Source organism: Trichosurus vulpecula, chromosome 3, assembly GCF_011100635.1.
Source record: "Trichosurus vulpecula isolate mTriVul1 chromosome 3, mTriVul1.pri, whole genome shotgun sequence".
NCBI classification, from domain to species: Eukaryota; Metazoa; Chordata; class Mammalia; order Diprotodontia; family Phalangeridae; genus Trichosurus; species Trichosurus vulpecula.
In genome coordinates, this window is record NC_050575.1 from 383,087,223 (window position 1) to 383,113,340 (window position 26,118).

General features: G+C 43.3%; 1 protein-coding gene across 1 annotated transcript in view; it reads left to right on the plus strand.

Annotated features, from left to right (window-relative positions):
* Positions 1–949: 949 nt before the first annotated feature.
* Positions 950–26,118, plus strand: part of LOC118842891 (hepatocyte nuclear factor 4-beta-like) — a gene marked incomplete at its 5' end in the record, with an annotated part of 55,011 nt that continues 29,842 nt past the window's right edge. Inside the window, 3 exon segments of the mRNA XM_036750196.1 lie at positions 950–1,151; positions 10,389–10,483; positions 20,143–20,249. Coding sequence (XP_036606091.1) covers positions 950–1,151; positions 10,389–10,483; positions 20,143–20,249 — 404 coding nt within the window.

Here is a 26,118-nt window from a genome sequence, read left to right on the forward strand (position 1 = left end):
GGCAACACTAGGTACAAGCTGTTCTCTGACAAACCCTAAGCCATCAAGCACCACAATCCAGACTTGCAAACTGCAATCCCCACCAATGGGTTTACCTATTCAAGTTCCTCCCTGCTAGATTTCTATAAATGTATATACCAGCCCTCCTATGGATACTGTGTGCAGTGAAAGGAGAGTATGACCCAGGTTTCTGAGTATACTTTTATATCTTAATTATTCCTGTTTTTGCCTTCCATTGAGTAAATGGCATAATTATTTCTGCTCTTATCTCCTATTTTTAAAGGTTATGATTATTTCTGCTTTTGCCTTGTTTTTAAGTAAATGTTTCATGTTTAAGAGACAATGGTGTCACTGTGACTGATTTTATCCAAATGAGAAGTATGAATGGGGATTCAGTAGCTATGATTAGAAACAGAAAAGTTTCCCTCTCTGCATTCACACCCAGATTACCCTTAGAATCCTGGCAGTTGTAGTAGAGTAGCCAAGCTGCTAGGGACACCATCTCCACCTATCAAAGTGAATGCAGGTGGGGGAGACAATCAAGCCCAAAGAGAAAAAGAGGGCCTGAGAAGAGTCAGGGTTCAGTACCATGAACTGATAAACAATTTATAGGGCTATAACTTGGTCATAATATACAATTGGACTTAATTCTTCGTACAATAGGGAGCCATTGAAGGTTTGGTAGAAGGCTAGTGGTTCGATCAGGCCTGTGCCTTGAAAAGATAATTCTGCCAGCATGCACAAACTGCATCAACTTTTGGAGGTTACTCTCAGGAAACTCCAGGATTCTAAGGTTGTTTCTTTGAAGAGTTGACTGGAATAGGAGAAGAGAGGCCATGTTATTTATAAGGAACAAAGCCTAGGTGGATTAATGGGACCCGAAGGGATGGCTGCAGTTGCTTGAGTTTCATTTTCTCCTATTCATTCTTCCTCCTTCTTCATTTTAAAGGACACAAAGACTCAGGCCTAAGCCCCCCAGAAGCCACATCAGCAGAATCCAGCCAGGCCGGCTTGCTGACTAATGGAATTAATTCTCTCTGTTCCATCTGTGGGGATCGTGCTACTGGCAAACATTATGGTGCATCCAGCTGCGATGGGTGCAAAGGATTCTTCCGGAGGAGTGTCCGCAAGAACCACGTCTATTCTTGCAGGTACTGATAATAGTATCATGGGCTCTTCAAGTTGGAAGGGACCTTGGAAGCTATCTGGTCCCACCCACTTAGCACTCAGTATAGGAGCTAAGCAGACAGTTTTCCAGCCTCTTCTGAAACAATTCCATAGTCCTGGTAGCAAGTTCTTCCTTTAATTGAACTCAAATTAAAATGTGAACTTCTTGAGGGCAGGGACCATGTGTTTGCCTTTCTTTGAATTCCCAGCTCTTAATACAGTGTCTGGCACATAGTAAATGCTTAATAAATGCTTACTGACTGACTGATTGAAATCTACCAACCTACAATTTCTCACTCCCCTCTCTCCCACACTTCCATTGGTCCCAATTCTCTACAATCAGTTGCCAGATCTTGTCATTTCTACCTTCACGTGCTATCCCTTCTCTCAACTTACACAGCTCCCACTTTGCTTCAGGTGTTCATCCCCTCCCTCAGTTTTCGCAGCAGCTTCCTGATCAATCTCCCTGCCTCAGATTTCTCCCGGCTCTAATCCATCCTACGCACTACTACCAAATCATTTTCCTTTTGCAGAGCTCTCATCATATGACTCTCCTGCTCAGTCCCTTGGCCCCCTATTGGCTGTAGCAAAATGTAAACTCCTCTTTCTAGCCGACCAGGCAGGAGGGGGCTGGCAAGATGAATCACAACTACGTCTTGGAGAATGGCTTTTCTTAACAAACAATCTGTTTCCTCCTTTAAGAAAAAAGAGTAATCAAAGAGTTTGCTTAACTATTTGGGCTGGGTTCATAGTGCCACAAAAACCAAAGATTTTGTCCTCGCTGTTGTTCTGTGAATGAATGAGTGTATGGGGAAAAAAGCATTTATTAAGCACTTACTGTGTACAAAGAAGTGTACCAAGAGCTGGGGATACAGATTGAAAAATAAGACAATCCTTGGTCTCAAGTGGTCACATTTTGATGAGGGAGATAATACATATGGAAGGCTTTGGCTGCAAGTCACATGGAAAAGTCTCATGGTCCTTAGACTGCAGGGACAAGGCAGATGGTAATGCCTCTTCTTCAATGTCATTTCTACTGATAAAAATGACATCAGTTTCTGCTGTTGAACCATTTGACAATGCAAGGACTTGGGGAGGCGGGGCAAGAACTCCCCTTTCTGGATCTTCGATAGCTGAAGCTGGAGCATCTGCAGGAGCAGTTGCCAGGCTACATTGCCATGGAGATTGCTTTCCGGGTTGCTGGCTATTGAGCACTGGGCTGGAAGCATTGTTATTCATGAGACTCTGGGCTCAGGTCCTAGGCTGTCTCCATCAGGGTCTAAGGGGGGTTGGTGGTCAAGGCGGTGATGGCAGTTGGACATGTTGGGCATATTCTGTCTCCTGTCTCCCCCTAAATGAGCCCAGCTGCTTCAGCTTGGCTGGCTTGCTTGCCACATGAGTGACAGTTGGTTGGCAGTTAGTGGGCACAGCTGACCCCTACTCTACAGAAGTTTCTTCCCCAGATGATGGCCATGACGGCTGGTCTGGAAGAAGGACTGGTGGTCTGGGGCCAGGGGGGTGGGCATTAGTGGTGTACTGCCACTCATAGGGCTCCTCTGCTTATTTGCCTTGTTGGGGGCAGATGGACAGTAGTTGTTGCTGGCACTGACGAGGAAGATGGGCCCTTCTCCACAATGATTTCTCCCCTCAATGATGACTGTGGAATTGGGTTAGAAACAGGGCTGGTGATTTGGGGGACACTGCTAGTTCCAAGGCTCGGGGGTTCAGGCTCTTGAGCTACCTCCATCAGGGTTTGAGAAGAGATAATGGTCAAGATTGTGATAGGGGTCTGATGTGCTTGGCACATGAGTCTTTTCCTCAGGCAGCCTTTCTGTTTCAACTAATGCCAACCTCTAATGACAGGGATATATTGTCCAGAGTAAATTGACAACTTTTATCTGTGCCTGCTAACTCTTAAGAGTGGGAACCATGTTTGATCCTTCTTTTTATTCCCATAGTACCTTGGCATATGGCAGGTGGCCCAACAGTGCTTATAGAATAACTGAACGAACAGATGGATGAATGAAACAGTAGGTGAAGGGTTTAGGTTTCCTTGCCCAATTCAGAACCAGCTAAGAACCCAGAGAAGTTGTCTGGATGGCTTTGTAAATAAATGTAACCATGACGTATTTTAATCAATCTATCAATAGCTATTAAGCCAAAATGTTCTGTGCCAGGTATTGTGGGGGACAGAAAAATAGTAAATAACAGGTCCTACTTGCCCAGGCTAGTTCATAGGATCATGGAGTTAGAGATGAAAACGACTTCAGAGACCATCTAGTCCAACACCTTCATTTTATAGATGAAGAAACGAGCCCAGAGAGGCTAAATGACATATAAGGTCACGTAGGTAGTAAGGGTCAGGGCAGGATTTGAACCCATATCCTCTTGACCTCAGAGTCAATGCCCTTTTCACATATCACTGCCTCCCTAAGTAGAGAAACTTACTTACGGACCCGTGACTTTGTTGTTGTGGGCACCTCCTCTACTAACACAGATCCTATGGCTAAGCAAATTGTGGCACGTGAGTATCGAATGGGTCCTAGAAAACATTGCTAACAATAAGGCTAGTGGGGGGAGCAGTGGGGGAAGGAATTCCAGCTGAGCTATTTAAAGTCCTAAAAAATGATGCTGTCAAAGTGTTGCACTCAATATGACAGTAAATTTGGAAAACACAACAGTGGCCGCTAGATTAGAAAAGATCAGTTTATGTCCCACTCCTAAAGAAGAGCAATGCCAAAGATGGTTCAAATTACCAGGCAATTGCATTCATTTCACATGCCAGCAAAGTTATGCTTAAGATTCAGCAGGCTTCAGTAATATGTGAACCAAAAACTGCCAGAAGAACAGGCTGGTTTTCAGAGGCAGAGGAACTAGAGGCCAAATTGCCAGCAATGGCTGGATTATGGAGAAAGCAAGGGAGTTCCAGAAAAAAACATCTACTTCTGCTTCATTGACCACACTAAAGCTTTTGACTGTGTGGATCTCAACAAAATGTGGCAAGTCTTCAAAGAGATGGAAGTACGAGATCGTGTTAATTTGTCTCCTGAGGATCTTCTATGTGGGTCAAGAAGCAACAGAACCAAACATGAAACAAACTGATTGGTTTTAGGTGGAGAAAGGAGTGTGACAAGGTTGTATGTTGTCTCCCTATTTATTTAACTTATATGCAGAGTACATCATGTGAAATGCCAGGCTAGATAAATCAAAAGCTGGAATTAAGGTTGCTGGGAGAAAGATCAACAATCTCAGATATGCAGATGATGCCACTCTGATGGAAGAAAGTAAAAAGGAATTAAGAAACCTCTTGCTAAAGGTAAAATAGGAGAGTATAAAAGCTGGCTTGAAGCTTAATACTAAAAAAAACCTAAAATTTTGGCAACTGGTCCCATCACTTCTTGGCAAATACAGGGAGGAGAAATGGAAGCATTGTTGGATTTTATAACCTTGTGCTCAAAGATCACTGCAGATGGAGACTGTAGCCATGAAATGAAAAGACACTTACTCTTTGGAAGGAAAGCTTTCCTTCCAAGAAAAGCTATGGCAAATCTGGACAGTATACTAAAAAGCAGAGACATCACCTTGTCAACAAAGGTCTGTATAGTGAAAGCCATGGTATTTCCAGTAGCAATACATAGCTGTGAGAGCTGGACTATAAGGAAAGCTGAGCACCAAAGAAACAACACTTTCCAGTTGTTTGGAGAAGACTTTTGAGAGTCCTTTGAACAGCAAGGAGATCAAATCAATCAATACTTAAAGGAATTAATTCAGATTATTCACTGGCATGGTGGTTAGAGTGCCAGGCCTGGCGTCAGGAAGACTTAAGTTCAAATCTGACTTCAGACACTTACTAGCTGTGTGACCCTGGGCAAGTCACTTAATCCTGTTTGCCTCAGTTTCCTCATCTGTAAAATGAGCTGGAGAAGGAAATGGTAAACCACTCCAATATCTTTGCCAAGAAAACCCCAAAATGGGTCACAAAGAGTTGGACCCAACTGAAAATTATATCACTCCAATATGATGTAAGTTTGTTGAGGGAAAGGACTGTTGTTCATTTTGTCTTTCTGACCCCAGTCTATAGCGCATCGTAAGTATCTGACAAACAGCATGATATAATGGATAGAGTATTGAGCTCGGGAGTCAGAAAGCACTAAGTTCAAATCCTATCTCTGATAATTTATACTTGTATGACTGTGGGCAATCAATCAACAAGTATTAAGCACCTGCTGTGTGCCAGGTACTCTGCTAGGAGATACACATATTATAAAGAATGAAACAATCCCTACTCACAAGGAGCTGACATTCTAATGAAGGAGACATATGTGTGTGAGGTACGTATACATGCATATACCATAGATATAAACTTAATAAATACAGATATAAACAAAATAGAGTAATACAAGATAGTTTGGGAGGGAAGGCGTCAGCAAGTGAGGGGAATAGGAAAGCCTTCACCCAGAAAATGATGCTTGAGCTGGAGGGGAAGCTTGAAAAGAAGAGAAGGGCTGTATGAAGTGAAAGGAAGGAAGGAAAGCATTCTGGGTATGTCAGAAAGCCAATGCAAAGACTTAGAGGTGGGAGATTGATGGTTGTGTGTGAAGATCAAAGAGAAGACCATTTTTCTAGGTCACAGAGTCCAAGAAGGACTGGAAATGAAGCTGGAAAAACAAATATGTAGGGGCCTCGTCGTATAATATTTTAAAATCTGGATAGAGGAGATTATAGTTTATTATAGAGGTAATAGGAAATCAATGGAGTTGACTGAGTAAGGGAGTAGCATGATGAAAGCTATACTCTAGGTAAATTATCTGGCAGCAGAGTATAGAATGGACTGAACTGGGTAGAGATTTGAAGCAGGAAGACAAAGGAGAAAGACAATGACTTAAACTAACATGGTAGCTGTGCAAGTGACAAAAAGGGATAAGATACAAGAGTTATTGTGGAGGTATAAATGGTAAGATTTGGCAACTGACTAGAGATGGGTGGTGAGGGACTAGGAGAAGTCCAGGATAGCACTGAAGTTGGGGGACCTGGGAGGTTGGAAGAATGGTGGTACCTTCAACAGAAATAGGGAAAGTTAGAAGAAAGGAAGGGTTTGGTGGGGGGAGGGAGAGGTTGATGAGTTTTGTTTTAGACATGTTGAGTTTATGATGTTTCTGGGATTTCCAATTTGAAATATCCAATAAAATCTGTTGAATAGACCAATAAGTGATGTGAATCTGAAGCTCAGGTAGAGACTCTTCAAATCTTGTTTCCTATTCTATAAAATAAGGAGGTTCTACTAGATGACCTCCGATGTCCCTTCCAACTCTAACCCTACGATCTTATGATAATAAATGTATGCTGGATCAGAGACCCCCTCTGGGACATTTCAGGCTGGGAATATTTTTGAAGGTTATTTACCAGGTAACAAACCATTAACAAAAGCCATCATCTTGAGTAACCTCAGAAAGATGGGAAAATGATGCAGACATTTGGGGGGAGGGTCTTGACATGTGATTCCATCAGTATAGAAACCACCTTTTCTGATGTAAACCAGTGTCTCACCTGCAACTTAGAGGGTTGGCTGAGGGCACTGAGAGGTTAAATTTCTTGCCCAAGGTCTCACGACTAGCATGTATTAGAGGTCAGATTTGGACACAGGTCTTCATGATGCTGAGAAAAATCCTCTAACCATGCTGTCCTTCCCTGAAGGCATAACTTCATTTACTTGTAATAGATGCTGGGATTCCCTGGCATACAATAGTGCCATTCTTAATGTAGTTAGAACTAGCAGAGGACTCTGCTTTGCAGACTGTTGGCATGGTGCTGCATTTTGAACTTGGCTAACTTTGCTTTACATGTCTGTGGCAGTATAAAGAATATAGCCAGGGAGAGAAAAGAAGGTTTTGTTAGTTGGAAACAAATAACTTCTTTAATGTAACCAAGACAATGGAATACTGTCATCTATATGGGGGTTGCTTTGCCTCTATAGGCAAATTTTATGTTTCTCATATTGACTCTTTTGTGGCTTCCAGAGTTGCTCCCATAGGCTGCTCTTTCAGGTTCTACCACCAAAGTTAGAATCCATAGAGGCAGGGCCAACAAATCCATGACTTTCCCGCATTTCAAAGAGTGAAAGCCTTTTCTTGACTTCTCTGTTACTATTGAGAACATCACCATTGGCTTGGTGTCCTACTTGCCTCCTTGCTTTTCTTCATTCCATATTTCTTATCACTCACTAAATCTTGATCTTTCTTCCTTTATAACATCTCTCACACTCATCCCCTTCTACACACACTCACTCACACAGCCATCAGTCTGGTTCAGGTAGTCATCACCTCTTGTCTGGGCTTGCTATTGCAAGAGCCTCTCAAGTGGTCCCCCTGTCTGAAGCATCCCCTTCTTTTAAGTCATTCTCACAGCTACCAGTGATTTTTCTAAAACACAGGTCTGACTATGTGACCACATTATCATCATATTTATATGATGATCTAAGACACAGTCATTTACAAATATTATCTCATTTTATCCTCACAACAACTCTGGGAGGGATGTTCTTGTCGTACATTCTTTCGGTCATGTCCAACCTTTGTGATCCCATGGACCATAGCACACCAGGCCCTTCTCTCCTCCGCTGTCTCCTGGAAGTCTAGCCAAGCTCACGTTTATTGCTTCTATGACACTATCTATCCACCTCGTCCCCCATTGTCCCCTTCTCCATTTGCCCTCAATCTTACCCAACATCAGGATCTTTTCCAGCGAGTTCTATCTTCTCATCACATGGCCAAAGTGATGAGATAAACTTTGGTTTCCGTGTTTGTCCTTCCAATGAGTAGTCTGAATTAATTTCTTTAAATATTGACTGTTTTGATGTCCTTCCTTTCAAGGGACTCTCAAAAGTATCCTCCGGCACCACAATTCAAAGGGTGGGAAGTAGGTCTATTATTTTCTCCATTTTACAGCTGAGGAGACTGAGGCACAGTGAGGTTAAAGAGATTTGTTCAGTGTCACACATCTAGGAAGTGCATAAGGCAAGATTTGAAATCAGGTCTTCCTGATGCCAGGTCCGGTGCCCTATCCATTTTCCCACCTGGCTGCCTACTCAATAAGTTCTAGTGGCTCTTCTAGGATAAAATATAAACATCTCTATTTGGACATTCAAAGTTCTTCCCAATCTGGTCCAATCTTGTCTTTCTAGCATTATTACATAGCATTCACCTTATCGCACCACACAGTCTAGCCAAATTGGCTTTCTTAACAATTCCTTATACATTCCTCCATCTCCCACCTCAGAGCCTTCGCATCACCTCCCTTATGCCTGGAATACCATCCCTTCTTACTTTTAGAAAGCTTAGCTTCCTTTAATATTCAGTTCAAGTAATGCCTTCTCTCTGAGGCCTTTTTTGAATCCCACCTCTATAAGATTTTTTAAAATAAATTTATTTTTTAGTTTACAATATTCAGTTCTACAAGTTTTTTGGGTTCCCTATAAGAGTTTTTTGACCTTGCATATAGTTTATAATATGCCTATGTATTTACACATTTATTTCCCCCTCAAAACAACTCCAAAAGAATGCAATCTCCTTGAGAACAAGGACTGTCACTTTTGCCTCTGTACATCTAGTGCTGGCACGTTGTGGGTCCAACTTCATTTGAAAGAGGAAGAAATTGAGACTCAGTGAAGGAAGAGATTGGTCCAAGATCATACAAGTCAACATCAAAACCAGGACTTGAACTCAGATCTCTTGACTCTCGGTCTAGATTTCACTCCCCATTACCTCTGTCCTATTCTCCTTTGACTCTCCTACAATTCCTGAAAATGATTTGCACTTACTGCTTAAAATCCTTAGCTTCCTTCAAGATTCAACTCAGTGCCACCTCCTGCCAAAACCCCTTGGTTGCTAGGGTTCTCTCCCTCCTCAAATAACCATGTCTACGTTTATCTGTTTAAATGTACATGTGTGCACACATATACAATGCACATATGTGTTCCAGTACATATGCACACACACCCAGGAGAAGGTTAAGTCCCTTGAGAGTAAGGTGGGTCTCTCTATATCCCACCTCCTCCCTCTCCAGTTCTTATCACATATGCCAGTGTGTCAATATGTCTGTCTTATCAAGTACAAACACTATAGTCTGATTTTTTAAATTTATTTATTTTTAGTTTACAACATTCAGTTCCACAAGCTTCTGAGTTTCAAATTTTCTCCTCCTCCTTCCCTTCTCCCCAAGATGGCATGCAATCTGATATAGGCTCTACATATACATTCACATTAAACATATTTTCACATTAGTCATGTTGCAAATAAGAATTATAACCAATGGAATGAACCATGAGAAAAACAAAACAAAACAAAACAAAAATGAGACAGCAAATAATATCCTTCCATCTGCATTCAGACTCCATAGTTCTTTCTCTGGATGTGGATAGCATTTTCCATCATGAGTCTTTTAGAGATGTCTTGAATCAGGGCATTGCTGAGAAGAGTTGTCCATCAAAGTTGGTCATTGCACAGTGTGGCTCTTACTGTGTACAGTGTTCTCCTGGTTCTGCTCCCTTCACTCAGCATCAGTTCATATAAGTCTTTCCAGGTTTTTCTGAAGTCTGCCTGGTCGTCATTTTTTATAGCACAATAGTATTCCATGACATTCATATGCTACAACTTGTCTAGCCATTCTCCAACTGATGGGCATCCCCTCAATTTCCAGTTCTTGCCCACCACAAAAAGAACTGCTAGAAATATTTTTGTACATGTGGCAAACCCTATAGTCACAGAGAGTTGTGTGAGGCTCAGAGACGGTGGAACTTGCCCATTGTCCCACAGTTACTATGTATCAAAGGCATGACCAGAACTCCGGTCTTCTTGCCTTGAAGTCCGACACTTCATCAACTACACTATCTTGATTCTTTTGAAAATAGTTGGTTGAATTCAATTGAATTACAAATGTATACAGCATACAGGAAATGTATACTTAGAACACAGGACTGAGAATCTGGAAGACCCCAATTCAAAAACCTTTATCTGCCTCAATTTTCTCATTTGTAAAATGAGGATAATTAATAGCAACTACAAGTCTCTGGGCACTGGGAATCCAAAGTCCCTGCCCCTAAGAACCAGTCAGTCAAGCTTCCCAGTAACATGGTTTTGAGGAAATTGATCTCAGAAGACAGACTTCCCCATCTGGAAAAACCCCCTCAGGGAAAATGAATAACTTTCTCTTCCTCTTTTTTTCAGGTTTAACAGACAATGTGTAATTGACAAAGACAAGAGGAATCAATGCAGGTATTGTCGATTGAGGAAATGTTTTAGAGCTGGAATGAAGAAAGAAGGTGGGTCCAAAATTCTGTTCTTTCCATTTTCCAGGCATTGTGATGTCCAAGATTCCAATGCTGCTTAAATTGCCAATTGAATTATATTAAATTAAATTAATTAATAATATTATATAAAGTTGTAAATTGAATTGTAAATTCAGTGTTTACCTAGTATTTAAACACCTAGTGGATAGAGATCCAGCCTCAGAGCCAGGAAAAGCTGGGTGCAAGTCCTGCCTCTGCCACATACTGGTTATGTTATCTTAAGCAAGTTCTCTAACCCCCTCAGTGCCACAGACAATTCCTGAGGAAGGTGCCAATCTACATTGGTAAATGGGCACTACGGGTCCCTGCCACACCAGAGATGCTTAAATCCTTGCCTGCAAGAACACAATCAGGGAAAATAGGACAAGTAACCCATAGCCCAGAACTCCAAGTTCTGATTTTTTTTATGCTAAACCTGCGATGTCATCTGTATAGGGAACTCCCAGGTAGAGACACCTTCTCTGCCAATACAAGTCGGCAACTCCTCTTCAGCTTATGGTTTTAAAGAATTATTTGGGTCACTGAAAAATTAGCCTGCCCAAGCTCACCCAAGCAGTAAGCATAGTGGCAGAAATCTGCTCTCTATCCCCTATGGCAGTTCAAGGAGTGCTCTGAATCGTCTCTGAGAAAAGAGTCCCCTCTATAACTGAGCCTTGCCCTTTCTACAGGTCTTGCCCAAAGTGCTGGCTCCAACCCATAATAACCCAAGTCAATGAACTGATCCTCAGTGGATGAGGCTTAAGGAAACACCCTCATCCTCAGTGAGATATTGCTGAGCATGCCCAGTTGCTAGCCCTCGGTCCTCCCAACCAGTTGTCTGTAGGCAGGTCCACACCTTTCATAGGAGGATGCAACCTAAAATCCCGAGCAAAATTTATTACCTGTAAGTTCATCAAACTGACAGAACATAAGCTTCCAGAGGGCAGTGGATAGAGTGCTGGGCCCACAGTTGGGAAGACCTGAGGTCAAATCTAGTTTCCCCAAAAATCTTACTGGCTGCGTGAGCCTGGGCAAATCACTTAACCACCTTGTGCCTCAGTTTCCTCATCTGTAAAATGTAGATTATAATCGCACCTACCTTTTGGGGTTGTTGTGAGGATCAAATAAGATAGTATTTGTGAAGCACTTAGCACGCCTGAAAGTACTATGAACATGGCAGCTATGGGTATTGTTTTTGTCTTTGTATACCCAGCACCTCATAGGTATTTAATAAATGCTTGTTGGTTGAGTAATTGATCGATCAGCTCCTTAATGATGTATGTATAGGAAAAGATTTGTCATTCAGAGGATCTAGGTTTGAATCTCAGCTCTGACCGCAAACAAATCATTTGCCTTACAAGGGGGAAATGAGAGAGTTTTGCTAGACTTGAGATCTTGGGATCCGTGATCCAATCACTCTGATGAAATGCCTTACAGATCAAGTCAGTGTATGAGCAGGGCCAAGTAAGAGCCTTAGAAAATGAGAGGGAAAAAAGGTCACTGTCAGCTGGGATGATCCGTGAAGGTGTCAGGGAGCCCACAGGGAACTGAAATGGGTGGCAAAGGTGGAGAAGAGAAATGGGGGAGAGAATTGGCCAAGGCATTGGGCGAGGGGCAATGGTGTGCTCCAGGAAATGGAGCATATGCTGGAAGGTTAACCATCTGACCGGTTGGAGGATTCTTATAGGGGGTGGCAGGAAATGTCATTGAAGTCAGGCTGCAGAGAGTCTGGAATGGCAGGTGCAATACTCTGTAATTTACATAATGGGGCAACTAGGTGGCACAGTGAATAGAGTGCTGGGTCTGGAGTTAGGAAGACTCCTTTGAGTTCAGATCTAGCCTCAGACACTTACTGTGTGACCTGTTTGCCTCAGTTTCCTCATCTCTGAAATGAGCTGGAGAAGGAAATGGCAAACCCTTCCAGTATTTTTCCCAAGAAAACCCCAAATGGGATCAAAAGAGTCAGACACAACTGAAAAACGACTCAACAACAGCAGCAAATTTATCTAATTAATAATGACAACAGTTAGTATTTTTATAGCGCTTTAAGGTTTGCAAAGCACTTTACAATTATTAGCTCACTTGGTCCTCAAGACAACCCTGGGAGATGGGTGCTAGTATTATCCTCCTTTTTTAGATGAGAAAACTGAGGCGAACAGAGGTTAAATGACTTATCCAGGGTCACACAGCTAGTAAATGTGTCTGAGGCTGGATTTGAAAGTCATGGAGACACATTAACACTCTTTGAGAAGGAAAGAGTCATATTTTAGGAAGTTTAATTTGGCAGTGATGAGCAAGATGGATTTTTTTTCTCATTTTGTTGCTGCAGCCTCAGTTCCTAGCATAACGGTCTTGCATATAGCATTTAATAAATATTTATTGGCTTAACTTTGACATTATCCTAAATCTAAAGATTGAAAAAACCTCAGAGGTCAATAAGTCCACTTCCCCCTCATTTTACAGATGTGGAAACTGAGCCTCAGCATGGTTAAGGGGCTTGCTCAAGATCGCATAGCTAGCAAGGATCAGAGATGGGATTTGAACCCAGGTCCTCTGACTCCACTGGATAGATTGATTTGGAAGGGGTCAAGATAAAAAGCTATTTCAATAGTCCTGGTACAAGATGATAGGGCCCTGAATCAGGGTCATGGTAGAAGGAAGGTGTAGATAGGAAAAGATGTTGCAGAGAAAGAATCCACCCAACTTGGCAAATGGATTGTGGAAGATGAAGAAGTATAGCTCAGGGCTTGAAGCGTGGGTGACTCATCCAATGATGGTGCCATGAAAAGATGATAATGAAGGAGAGGAAAGAGAAGGGGGCTTTGGTCTTCATGACTCACTAGTGTGTCTTGTCAAACCCACTGTTTAGGGAACAATCAGCTAGGGTCCTGGGGGAATTTTTTGAGGCTAGGAAGGGAGGAGGAGCAGGCAGTTGAGAAATATGTAGGTTGTGGAAAAACAGCAAATGTGGCAGCGGGAACAAGGGAATGTTGGCCTGGAAAGAAAAGCTGCTTAGGTTGGTGTTTCCTGACTGGTGCCTCATGGCAAGGCCACAGGCAAGCACAGCCTCATCAGTGGGCCACAGTAAATGGGCATTCAGCAGTTCTAGCTGCCTTAGCTGCCTTAGAGTCCCAGACAGGGCTAAGCCACAACAAAGTGGTCAAGGACACCAAGACTGAAGTTCCCAGAATCCGCCCCCCCCCTCCTTTTAGCATCTCTCTCTCTCTCTCTCTCTGTTCCCTAAACCAAAAAAAAAAACCCCAAATATCTGGAATCGATTCTTTCCCTTTCTGGGTGAATTTAAACCAGTGACACCTTTCCCAGACGGAATCTTCAGTTAAAGCCTCATCTCTATTTATGGAAGAGGGGACTTTATTCTCTGTTAAAAGCCATAGGCATTTGTATGCCAGGCACTCTGGTAGATTCTAAGAATACAATAACGTAACAGAATGGCCCCTGCCTTCAAGCATCTTACATTCTGTTACAGGCTTATAATACATCCACAGATAAGAAAATACACGTAGGAGAGCAGGGTGGAGTAGAATGATTGGAGATGATGGTGACCATGGAGTATGGGTTAAGGAGACGTGAGGTATGGGGAGAAATGGAAGAACTAGAGGTTATGGTCAAACTGAGGAATAACTGAAACAGAGAGATTTGGGCCTCACCAGGCTAGAGGGTAACCTTGAGCTCACACCAAAGAGGTGGCCCCATCTGCTTAGTCAACGCATAAATCCACCCATGGTCTCAGGCATAGCCAACTGAGAACAGAGGATCTCTTTCTGCCACAGTCCCACTGGGCCGTGACTGAGTCCCTGCCCCCACAGCTGTCCCCACTGCACGCTCTGACCTCTCTGTCCATAAGCATCTTGGTTAGAGTTAGAGAGACACGCTTTACTTCCCTTTCCCCTGAATGGCTTGATTTGGCTCTTTGTATCCCACTGCCTCTTCTTCCAGCTAACCCGATTCTTGGCCCATCTTTCAAGTCCCAACTCAAACCTAGCATCCTTCAGGAAGCCCTTCCTGAGGCCTCCAATATTCACTCCTCTTCCTCTTTTCTCAACCCTTACCAAGTGTGCTTTGTGTGCAGTCTAACACTCCGGGGTAGCTCATATCTCTATGGCATGTGAAGGTTTACAAAGTATTGTCTTGACAACAGCCTTGTGAGGTAGGAAGACCACGTGATCATCTCCATTTTATAGATAAGGGAAACGAAGCTCACAGGTGAAGTGATTTCTCCGGGGAGAATCACACAGTCAGGAAGTGACAGAGCCAGCATTCTCTTCTGGAGGTCACTCAATCATAGACACACAGATTTAGGGTTGGAAGAGACCCTCATGTCACCTGCTCCTCTTCATTTTACAGATGAGAGAAACTGAGGCCCAGTGAGCTTAAGCCACTAACCCATGGTAGTGGGCTGGTTGCAGATGATGAGATAGTCACCCTCAGAGCCAAGGTTGGAGCCAATGTTCTCTGACTTCAAACTCATCCCTCTGGTGTAATTTGGCTTGTTCCTTGTCGCCTAGTAACTGCTTCTGAAATCTTCTAGTTCTTATCATCTCAATATAACCAAGGATGCCTCCAAATCTGCCCATCTGTCCTTGTGCCATCCTGGGGATAAGGAAATGCTTGGCTGCCATGCCTAGCAGTCATGTGCATAGTTCAGTTCTGAGGGGGCTTGGTACCTGAAGATGATGAGGCTGAGCTCATTGGACCCTGAAAGGGGAGTGCCCCAAATTTGTTGCTGTTGAGTGCTTTTTCAGGTGTGTTCAACTCTTTGTGATCCCATTTGGGGTTTTCTTGGCAGAGATACTAGAGCACTTTGCCATTTCCGTCTCCAGCTCATTTGACAGATGAAGAAACTGAGGCAAACAGGGTGAAGTGACTTGCCCAGGGTCACCCAGCTAGTAAGTGTCTGAGGCAGGATTTGAACTGACTCCAGGCTGGGAGCTCTATCCACCATGCTACCTACCTGCCCTAATTACCAATTCTGACCTCACACAGAGTGACATCTGTGATTCTTTTGAGGCTTAGCCTTGTCTTCTACCTTAGCTTTGCATTTGTCTATTAAAGAGCCCATAAGGGGCCCTCCAGGGTATACAAGCAATAACAGACCATCAGAGCTGGCAGGGAGCTGGAAAGTCTGGAGTTCTGAGACATGGACTTGAATATACCAGTGCCTTTTTCAGGTTGGCATTCTCTCAGTTGGTGCCCAGCACCATCCTTCCATGCTCTCTCATCCTGTGTGATTCTTGTCCATGTTGACCTTACATAATGTAAGGCTTCCTAGAGGAAGCTAGGTGGCTCAGTGGACTGAACCTGACATCAGGAAGACCTGAGTTTGAATCTAACCTCAGCTACATAGTAGGTGTGTGATTCTGGGCAAGCCATTTCACCACTGCTTGCCTCAGCTACCTTATGTGTCAAATGAAGGTAATAATAGCTTCCGCCTCCCAGGTTTGTTGTGGGGATCAAATGAAACAATATCTGGCATAGTTAGTACTCTATTAATGTTTATTATTATTATTTATTACATGACAAATAGGGGAAAATGCTTTGTAAGACTTTCTGTCTTAATACCCCTCAGAGTATACATGCCAGAGCTTTAAGAGAGAAAGATCAATGGATTTGGAATCAAAAGACTTTAAAAAACCCCCTGGATTTGAGTCTTGCCTTGAGCTCAGTAAAGTGAGATAGAAAGGGTTTTTCTCTCTAAAGAATGTGTAAAATTTCCCCTGAAATTGTCTTATTTACAATGTTTCTCTGGTGTGGATTATTGAATGCCTTTTTTCCTCTGAATAGATTGCAAGCCCCATGAGGGCAGGGATGATATCACATATGACTTCCCAGTACACATGTATCTCCCAGAAGACTGTAAATTCCTTGAGAATCGAGGCTATTTCATTTCTCCCTCTGTGTCTCCAGTGCCCAGCCCATAGTAGAGACTTAATAAACATTTGTGGAATTCAATTAAATAGGCACTCAATTAATGTTTGTTGTTGATGATGGGATGTAGTACCCAGTCTCTTCTCTCAAGAAACTAGCAATCTTTTTGGAAAGAAAATCTGTGTACACCAATACCATATTTTGCCTTGTTTAATAATTAAGTGGAAAGCCGAGTAGTAGGTAGGAACTGAAAGGGGACAGAATGGACTGGTGTGGTTAGGAGAGGGCTTCTCAAAGACGTAGGACTCGAGCTCAGCCTCCCAAAATAGATTGAATTTCATTAGGAAGAAATGAGAATGGGAAAAGAATTCTAGGTATGGAGAGTGGTGTAAGCAAAGCAGGGGAAGTGGGAAGGAAAGCTTGACGCCTCTTATATAAACAGCACATGACTAGTCTTGATGGAACAGAGGGTTTGTACAGAAAAGTACTTAGGGCATAAGGCTGGAAGAGTGGATCCAGATTGTGAAAAACCATTAATGGCATGTTAAAGAGCTCAGATTTCATCCCAAAGGCAATAGGGAGCCATTAAAACTTTTTGAACAAAATCAAAGTGGTGATTTAAACTGGATGGCAGTGCCAAGAATGGACGAGGCAGAGACTAGAGGCAGGGGTTCTGGTTAGGAGGCAATAGCCTAAGTCAACAACAAATTTGGGGCACTCCCCTTCCAGGGTCCAATGAGCTCAGCCTCATCATCTTCAAGCACCAAGCCCCCTCAGAACTAAACTATGCACATGACTGCTGGGCATGGCAGCCAAGCATTTCCTCATCCCCAGGGTGGCACAAGGACTGATGGGCAGATTTGGAGGTGCCCTTGGTTATACTGTGATGATAAGAACTCGAACTAGAAGATTTGAGAAGGAGGAACAAGCTGAATTACACCGGAGAGATGAGTTTGAAGTCAGAGAGTGTTGGCTCCAACCTTGGCTCTGAGGCTGACTATCTCACCATGGGTCAATGGCTTATGCTCACTGGGCCTCAGTTTCTCTCATCTGTAAAATGAAGAGGAGCAGGTGATATGAGGGTCCCTTCCCACCCTAAATCTATGTGTCTATGATTGAGTGACCCCCAGAAGACAATCCTGGCTCTGTCACTTCCTGACTGTGTGATTCCCCCCAGGGAAATCACTTTACCTGTGAGCTTCATTTTCCTTGTCTATAAAAGAGATGATCACGTTTGTCTTTCTACCTCACAAGCCTGTTGTCAAGACAATAGTCCATGCTGAGGATGAGAGTGGTGGTAGAGGGAATGGACAGAAGAAACCAATGAACTGAGATTGTAGGAAATGGGTGCATGAGGGGAGAACCATCTGAGCTTAGTGATACAGTCTAGGGAGGGGATAAAGGAGAGAAGAAGGTTAAAGATGGCCACCTAAGCTAAAAGTGTGGTAGCACCATTTATAAATAACAAGGAAAGCAGCGGGGACATGTTTTGGAGAGAGGATCAAAGGATCACAGAGTTGGGGGGAAGACACTATAGAGATATCTCGACCCCTTCATTTTATAGAGGTAGAAACTGTGGCCCAGAGAGAAGAGATTATTGCCTCCAAAATCTCACAGCTAGGACTTGGCTGAACAGGGTTAGATGTTGAGTTCAATTATAGTACGATTGAGTTTGAGGGGACAGCACAGTAACCACCCAGAAGGGACCATTCTTTGGGAAACCTGTTGAGAAGTAAGATGAACCAGTCAGGCCTTCAGCAAACTTCCCCACAATTCATCATGACGTGGCATGGGAACACAAAAATGTCAGGTGCGATGCCAGGGGTGGAGTTTTGCTTAGTCTCATTTAAGAGGGAGATAAACCTTCAACAGCAAAACCAAGATTGGAGTGAGGGCTGACCTCTGCTCCACTTAGGAACATAATAAATATTGCAGCATTAGAGGACACAAAATTTGCCTGTTTTTCATGGCAGGTTAATCATTAACAATTTTGTTTGGGCCCTAGCCTGACTTCTAAGGAAATTGTAGTGATCATGCAGGAAAAAAATCACCTTGAGAAAATCTTGAAGCAACTCCATAGCGGCAATTAACCTTATCAGAGTACATGCCATATAAACAGTTCAGAAACTTGAGATAAGTTGGGAAAGTTTGAGATGTCTTCTTTTAAAGGAATATTAATAATGCTTTATCATCACTTTATTATAGCCAGGCATGACCAACACCCACCCTGATTGACTGATAAAGTACAGCAAGAAATTGGCATGCAATCACAATTAGCAAGGTACTGGAGTTTACCGGCCGATTCTCCATTTTGTACTGCTCTTCAGAGCCCAACCCAAATTCCTACCTCCTTGGTGAAGTCTTCACTGGCCACCCTAGCTCTCCCTCCTTTGATTCTTCTAATGCTTAACTGTTTGACCTGGTGCTATGATGTAGTGAGAGCAGAATGCAGTAAGAAGATCTGGGTATGAGGTTTGGCCCTAATTGGGAACCGTATGTCACCAGCAGATCACTTAACTTTGCTGGGTCCTGCCTTGGTAAGACAATGTGGTTAGGGCAGAAAGAGTCTTGGATTTGGAATTGAGGGAGATCTGGGTTCTGAAACTGCCTCCGGTGTTTACTTTGTGATGATGGGCAAGTCAACTTAACATGTTTTAGTCTTAGTTGACTCATCTGTAAAACATAATCATAGCTAACATCTATATAGTGCTTATTACTTGCCAGGCACTATGCTAAGCTCTATAACAAATATTAACTCATTTGTTCCTCCTGACAACCTTGGGAGGGAGGTGCTGTTATTTTCCCCATTTTACAAATGAGGAAACTGAGGCAGAGAGAAGTTAAGGGACTTGCCCAGGGTCACACATCTAGCGTCTGAGGCTGGATTTGAACTCAGGTCTTCACAACTTCAGTCTCAGCAATCTGTCCACTGTGCCACTTAGCTGGGGATGAAACCTCTAATGCTTTACTTCACATGGCTGTTGTGAGGACCCAATGAGATGACAGGAGGGTAGAAACACAGATTTAAAGCCAGAAGGGACGTTGAAGGGCCAGAGTCTGGGCACCATACAAATTCAAGCTAATACTCTTGCTTTATCATCTGAAAAAATGAGGATAATTATACTTGTTCTCTCTGCTTCACAGGGTTGTGAGACAGGTGCTTGAACCATAAATCTTTATAGAAACATGAATCAAACACTGCCTTGTAGCCTTATTCCACCTTGGTGTTGTGTGCACCATAAAGAGCTCTGGATTTTTCACCAAATGGTTTGAGTTTGAGTCTTGGATCTGTCCCTTACTAAACACATGACAATGGGCAAGTCACTTCTCTTGGCCTCATCTGTGAAATGAAAGAGTTGGACCTGCAAGGTCCCTTTCCATCCTACATCTGTGACCCTTTCTCTCAAGTCATACAATGAAATCATTGAATCTTAAAGCTCGTGAAAGGGAGTTTAGTGATCACTTAATCTGAATTTCCGTTGGGACAAAAGAGGGAACTGAGGCCAGTTGAGAAGTTACTTGTCTAAGATCTTCTCAACCAGCCTATCATCTCCTTTGGGGCAGGTACCTTTTCCTATATTTCTTTGTATCCCTTCCAGAGCCTCAATGCTAGCACATGGTCACTACTCAATGGATTGTTGTTAGTGGGTTGGTTGGTTGTCTGCTTGGTGGATTCAACCAGCAGTTGGTCAGATGTCATGGATCAGGAATGATTTGACATGAGCCCAGCTTATGCTCAGTTGACTGTGCGTATCTTCTTCTCAAAGCTGTACAGAATGAGCGAGATCGGATAAGTATTCGCAGAAACAGCTATGAAGACAGTGGGTCCCTGTCAATTGCCATCCTGACCCAGGCAGAAGTGATGGCGACACAGGTAGGAGAATGCTCTTATTATCATCCCTTCTCAGTCTTGGATTTCAATTTGGTTAAGGTGGAGGAGAGAGAAATGGAGAAAGAAGAGGAGGTAAGAGGAAGAGGAGGAGTAGAAGGAAGGAGAAAAAGGAGGAAGAGGAAAAGGAAGGAACTGCCTATTCTCTTATATTCTAGATTCTGAGGTTCTAAGGCTTTTCTAGGTATCTCTAAAGAAAGGGTACCAATGTCATAGCCTCAATTTAACATCCATCATGGACTCTTCATTGAGTCTGGGGCTACAGAAGGTGGAGCATCCCCTCAGGGACTATGATTATCAGAAGTTGCACCAAACATTTCATTTAAAGATAGATGATGAACTTGGGGAGCTCGTAGGACACACAGGAGAGGTGTTTCCAGGGGCATACTGCAGCCAATTCAAACTGGCTCTTGGGAATGGATTGTTAAATTTTCAGTGTGAGTGTTTATACCTTGGAAATTGGCAAACCCCCAAATTGGAGTCCAATTTATTGTTTTGTTGATTGTGTAGATTTAAGAAAATGATGGAGAAAAATAATAATGTAGATTCAACTGTAAAATGTGTCACATATACTTTTTTTCAGAGACTTGATTGTTAAACATTTACTGGCACACCCCTGGGAATTTTCCTGTTTCCTTCTCCATTCCATAGGCAGCTACATTCTCTGGCCCTCAGCTCAGTCCCCACAGTAACCCCAAACATTTTGAATGAGTCGTATATTTTTTCTGTAAGACACTTTCACATCTGAGAACTCTTCTGACTCTCACAGTGAGAAGGCAAGGATTATTATCCCTGTTTTTCTTATTCTTATAATTAACATTCACATGGCACTTTGGGAACCCAAGATTTATTTGGAAAGGATGGGATCAGAGAATACCCAATTAGGAAGGGACCTCATAGGTCATCTATTTCAACCCATACTCAAATTAGAATCCCACCCCCTTCAACATTTCTGACAAGTGGCCATCAAACCTTTGCTCAAAGACAGCAATTATCTCTTGAAGAAGCCCATTCCAATTTGGATAGCTCTAATGGTACCTTAAGCAGAAATACAACTGCAATTTCCACCCACTGCTCCTAGTTCTAAGTCCAATCTCGTCTTCATGTGATCATCCTTCAAATAGTTGAAGACAATCATCATGTCCAAGAGCCCTGTCCCCCTGTTCTTCTCCAGACTAAATACACTAGATCCTTCAACAATTCCTGATGTGGCCTGATCTCACTGCCCTTTGCCGTCTTGGTTGTACCCCTTCTGAATGCTTTCTAGATTTACTCATCTTCCCAAAGTGTGGTGGCCAGAATTGAAAACAGTAATGCAGGTATGATCTGGCCAGAGCAGATTCCAACACCACCAACCCCTCCCTCAGCCTGGACACCAGCTCTATTCAAGCAGCCCAATACTGCATTAGCTATTTTGGCTCTCACAGCTTGTTATTGGTTATTATTGAGCTCACAGTTTCCTGAGCCTTCTCGAGTTTTCTTCAGACAAAGTGCTGTCTCACTGTCGCCCTCACCTTTTACTCATGTGGCTGATTTTTTGGACCCAAGCATATGACTTTACATTGATCCCTATCACATTTGCTTATAGACCATCTAGTCAAACAACTACATTTTACAAAGGAGAAGGCCACCCCCTAGAGAAATGAATGATTTGCCTGAGACCACAAGGGTATCCAGAGTCAAATTCAGGGCTTTTTCTAATTCATAGAAAATGCTTTATGTAGGATACTTCATGTAACTTATTAATGAAGCCTGGGGATCAGGATGACAACTAAGGAGTCATAAAATGATAGGATCATAGAATTTAGGGCTAGCTAGTATGAACCACCATATAAGAATCACAGCTTCAGAGAGTGACTCTGGTGAAGCTTATGAATAGCTCATTTCAAATCTGTCACCAATGTCTTCTTTCCCAGTCCCCAGTCCCTCCAGCAACACAAAAGAGAAGCCAGAGAAAGTCTGCCTCTTACCAAAATCATCAGAGCCACCCATGATGAACTTGGGATGGGAGAGCAGGGAAAGAGAGGATAGGGCAATCAGCCCCCCCTGAGAGAGAACCCAAGTTTGTAGCAACCTGGCCAGCATCTGGAGCTACTCCCCAAAGTTACCTCCATCAGCAGAGAGGCAATGTGTGGTTCTCTGGTCCTCTTGCTGCCCACCACCCCTTCCCACATACCCTAGGGAGGTGTGCAAGATGACCAAAATAGGCAGGGGAGCCCAGACATGGCTGATCTCTGCCCCACCATGAATAGAGAATCCTGTCTAAGGTGGTTGTCGAAAAAAATAAAAAATAAAAACCTGGACGTCTGGCAGTTGCTGACTAGCTTGGTCTCTCTCCTGAAACCACCATCAATCTCAGCTCAAATGTCTTTTTTTTCTGAGCTGATCTCCAAAGGGATAGATTCTGCAGGGTCTTTTCCTCTCTTGATTATGGGTGTAACTTCACTAGCCACACAGCCATGTTGTTCCTTGTTTCTGAGGTTGTTCCACTGAGCCTGGGTTTTGGAGTGTGGGGGTGGGGGAATGGAGATTTGTAAACTGCTCAGCACCATTTGGATGGAAGGACAGAGGAAGAAGTTGCTGGACCCTGCCAAGGACAGGCTCTGACCAATAAATCGCTCAGTAGTCGCTGTTGTGAAATGGGGACAGCGGGTGCCAGGGCACCAAATCACCAAGGTCACCACCAACTGAAGGCATTTTTTTGGAAGTCATAGTGTAACCAGAGACCAAAAACACATGGAATTTCACATTTCCAATAAATCTGTCGATGCTGCTTCACAGAAAAGGGCCTGTGGCCTCCAAGCTAAACAGCCAAGTGGGAAGTGAATGAGCCAGCATAGTCTAATGGAGAGAACACATGGGCCAGGAGGAAAAAGGCCTGGGTTCCAGTCCTAACCTAAGGTGGGCGACCCTGGGGGAGTGATTTTTCCATCTCTGGGCCTCAGCTTTCTTCTTTATAAAATTAGGGCTTTATCTTATAGGGCTAATGGACTGAGGAAAAAGGAGAAGGAAAGTAAAGGCATTCAAAACACACACACACACACACACACACACACACACACACACACACACACACCAAAGGTAGTAGACCCAAAGGGTAGCTCTTTCCAAATCCATTTGTCTATCAATGATGGGGCAAGAATATTTTCTGGGAAAAGGCTTGTAAATATTTGTACTCCTATGACTGACCTAGAAGGAAATGACTGGCTTTTATTCTTATTTTTTTAAAATTAGATTTAGAAAAAAACAATGAAAACCAAGCCCAACTTAACCGTCAACATGAAAATAGTAATGATCAAAACAAAGCAGGGTCAGCCGTCCTAGTGCACCTTGGATCCGGTCCCTCTACTGGGAAGTGTGCAATAGTGGAGAGAGGGCTGGACCCTGTGTTCCAATCACAGCTGTTATTTACTAATCCTGTGGGAGGCCACATGACATGGCAGAACGAACACTGGCCCTGGAATCAGAGGGCCTGGGTTCAAATCTGACCTCTGACTGACAACACGCTTGACTTTAGGCAAGTCATAGCCTCCCAGGACCTGTTTTCCTCAACTGTAAAATGTGGGAGTTGGCCTCTGAAGGGCTCTGATCATGCAAAGCTAAGAAATTCATCTACCCTCTCCTAGTGCCAATTTCTTCCTCTATAAAATGGAAAAAAAACATCTTGGTTGTACTGACCACAATGGATTATTGCGTGTAAAGCCTTGTGGAAGGCTTAACTGCTGCGGAAGTGGGGGAGGCAAGGTTAGTATTGCCTTCCCCTCCTGAAAACTCAGCCCTCCAGAATATTCAGAGAATGTTCTGGGTGGCTCAGCTTTTATAGACTCATAGAATGACAGAGCTAGAAAGGCCCTTAAAAGTTAGGGCCCCTAGAGATCCTCAGAGAAGGGAAGTGATTTACCCAAAATCACAAAGGAAGCAAATGACAAAGCTGGAATTTAAACTGAGGCAGTTTGAATTCCAATCTTTCTATCATTGGTCTCTGTTGTCAGTGTCTTCACCTGCAGCACTTCCTCCCCCTTCTGATTTGCCTTTTCTAATTTATTTTTGGTTGGAAACCAAATAATCAAGTTTATTACAACTGTGTGTAAACTAAGAATTAATAGGCTCTCATTGGGGCTGGTTGAGCTTTCCTGTAAAGCAAAATGTATGAGGTTGGAGGTGAGCACTTTATGACAACCATTCTGCTTGCTCAAAGGTCTTTTTGCTTCCTTCCTTATTCTCAGCTCACTTTTGGATAAAAAAGTGATTGCCAGGCGCCTCTGCTTTTTAAATAACTTAGAAAGTTGTTTCTATGCCTGCTTTACCTTGTAACTTCTCTCTCTCTCTCTCTCTCTCTCTCTCTGTTTGTCTCTCTGTCTCTATCTCTCCTTCCTTTGGGGAGCAAAATATCTGGAAAGATGTTGCCAGGATGCAAGGGAGTAGAAAAATTAATGAGTCTCACCAGCTTGGCTGCCCTGAGCCACAACCAGAGAAGTGACATGACAAAAGTTGGCAAATACGTCCCATGGCCAAGGCTGTTTGCTATCCAGGAAGCCACACCGAAGGGACTGGCAGTGTTATCCCTCTTCAAGTAAACAATGAGCTATCACATGGAAAGAGCAATTCAAATTATTCTGCTTGGCCCTAGCAGGCAGAGCTTGGAACAGCTGGGGAAAGTTGCATAGAGGCCAGCCAAGGCTCAAAGTAAGGACCAACATCAGGAGATGCCCCCAGATGACAGTAAGATAGTAAGTTTCCCATCACTGAAGGTCTTGAAGTGGAGAATGGACGACCCATCATCAGGTACACAGAGCATTGTCCTTAGGACCAAGAAGTCCTGAGTTCACATGTGGCCTCAGACACTTAAGAGCTGTGTGATGTGACCTTGGGCAAGTCATTTAGCCTCTGCCTCAGTGTCCCCAGCTGGAGGATGGGATAACAATAGCACCTACTTCCCAAAATTGCTGTAAGGATAAAATGAAACATAATTTGTAAAGCATTACAGAAATGCTTCTTCTTTTTGTTACTATTATCATTTTATCATCATCATCGTCATTTTTATTACCATCATCATCATCATCATCTTATTATTATTATTATGTGGGAGCTACCGTCTCCACTCCCCGGCCCTAGGAGAAACCCTCCTCCTTTGCTCAGGAGTTGAGAGCAATTTCTGGTGATTCCAAGGGAATTGGTCAAACTTGCCAGGTAAGGGTTGGGTCAAGCTGGCCAAAGCACCACAGCCTGGCAGGAAGGGTGGGGTCTCCTAGGCCTTTGGTATGGGCTGGCAGAGTCTGTGGCATCCTGGAGGCCCAGCTAGTGAATCAGGATGAGTCCCAGTGAGGCCTGAGGCTAACTGTTTTTGTCTGTTTCTGATGTCAGCTTGGCCCTGGTTGAAAGCAAAATTTTAAGCATTTTGTCATTCCTGACAACAGCAGGACTTGTCTCCAGGACCTTGTGTCTGCCTTATGTAAAGGTGTATTTGGATTGCCCCAAGTTCACTCCTGTCCTTGGCTGATGCCTAGAATTCTACCATCTGAGTTTCATTGCTTAACTCAAGGATTTCCCCAAAACTCAGAGTTAGGAGGTTCCTCAAAAGTCCTCTGGTCCAACCCATTCCTGAGAAGAACTCTCCTCTACAATATCTCTGAGTAGTTATTCTGCCTTTACTTCAAGACCTCCAGGGAGGGGGAACCCCCTGCATTCTAAGCCAACTCATTCCATTTTTAGATAGCTCTGACTGTTAGAATACACTCTTATAGAATATTCTCTTATACCAAGTCTGGATCTGCCTCTGCAACTTCCATCCAATTCTGCCCATTGGGACCAAAAAGAACAAGTCTTTTGTTCATTATGGTCACTTATCAAGTGC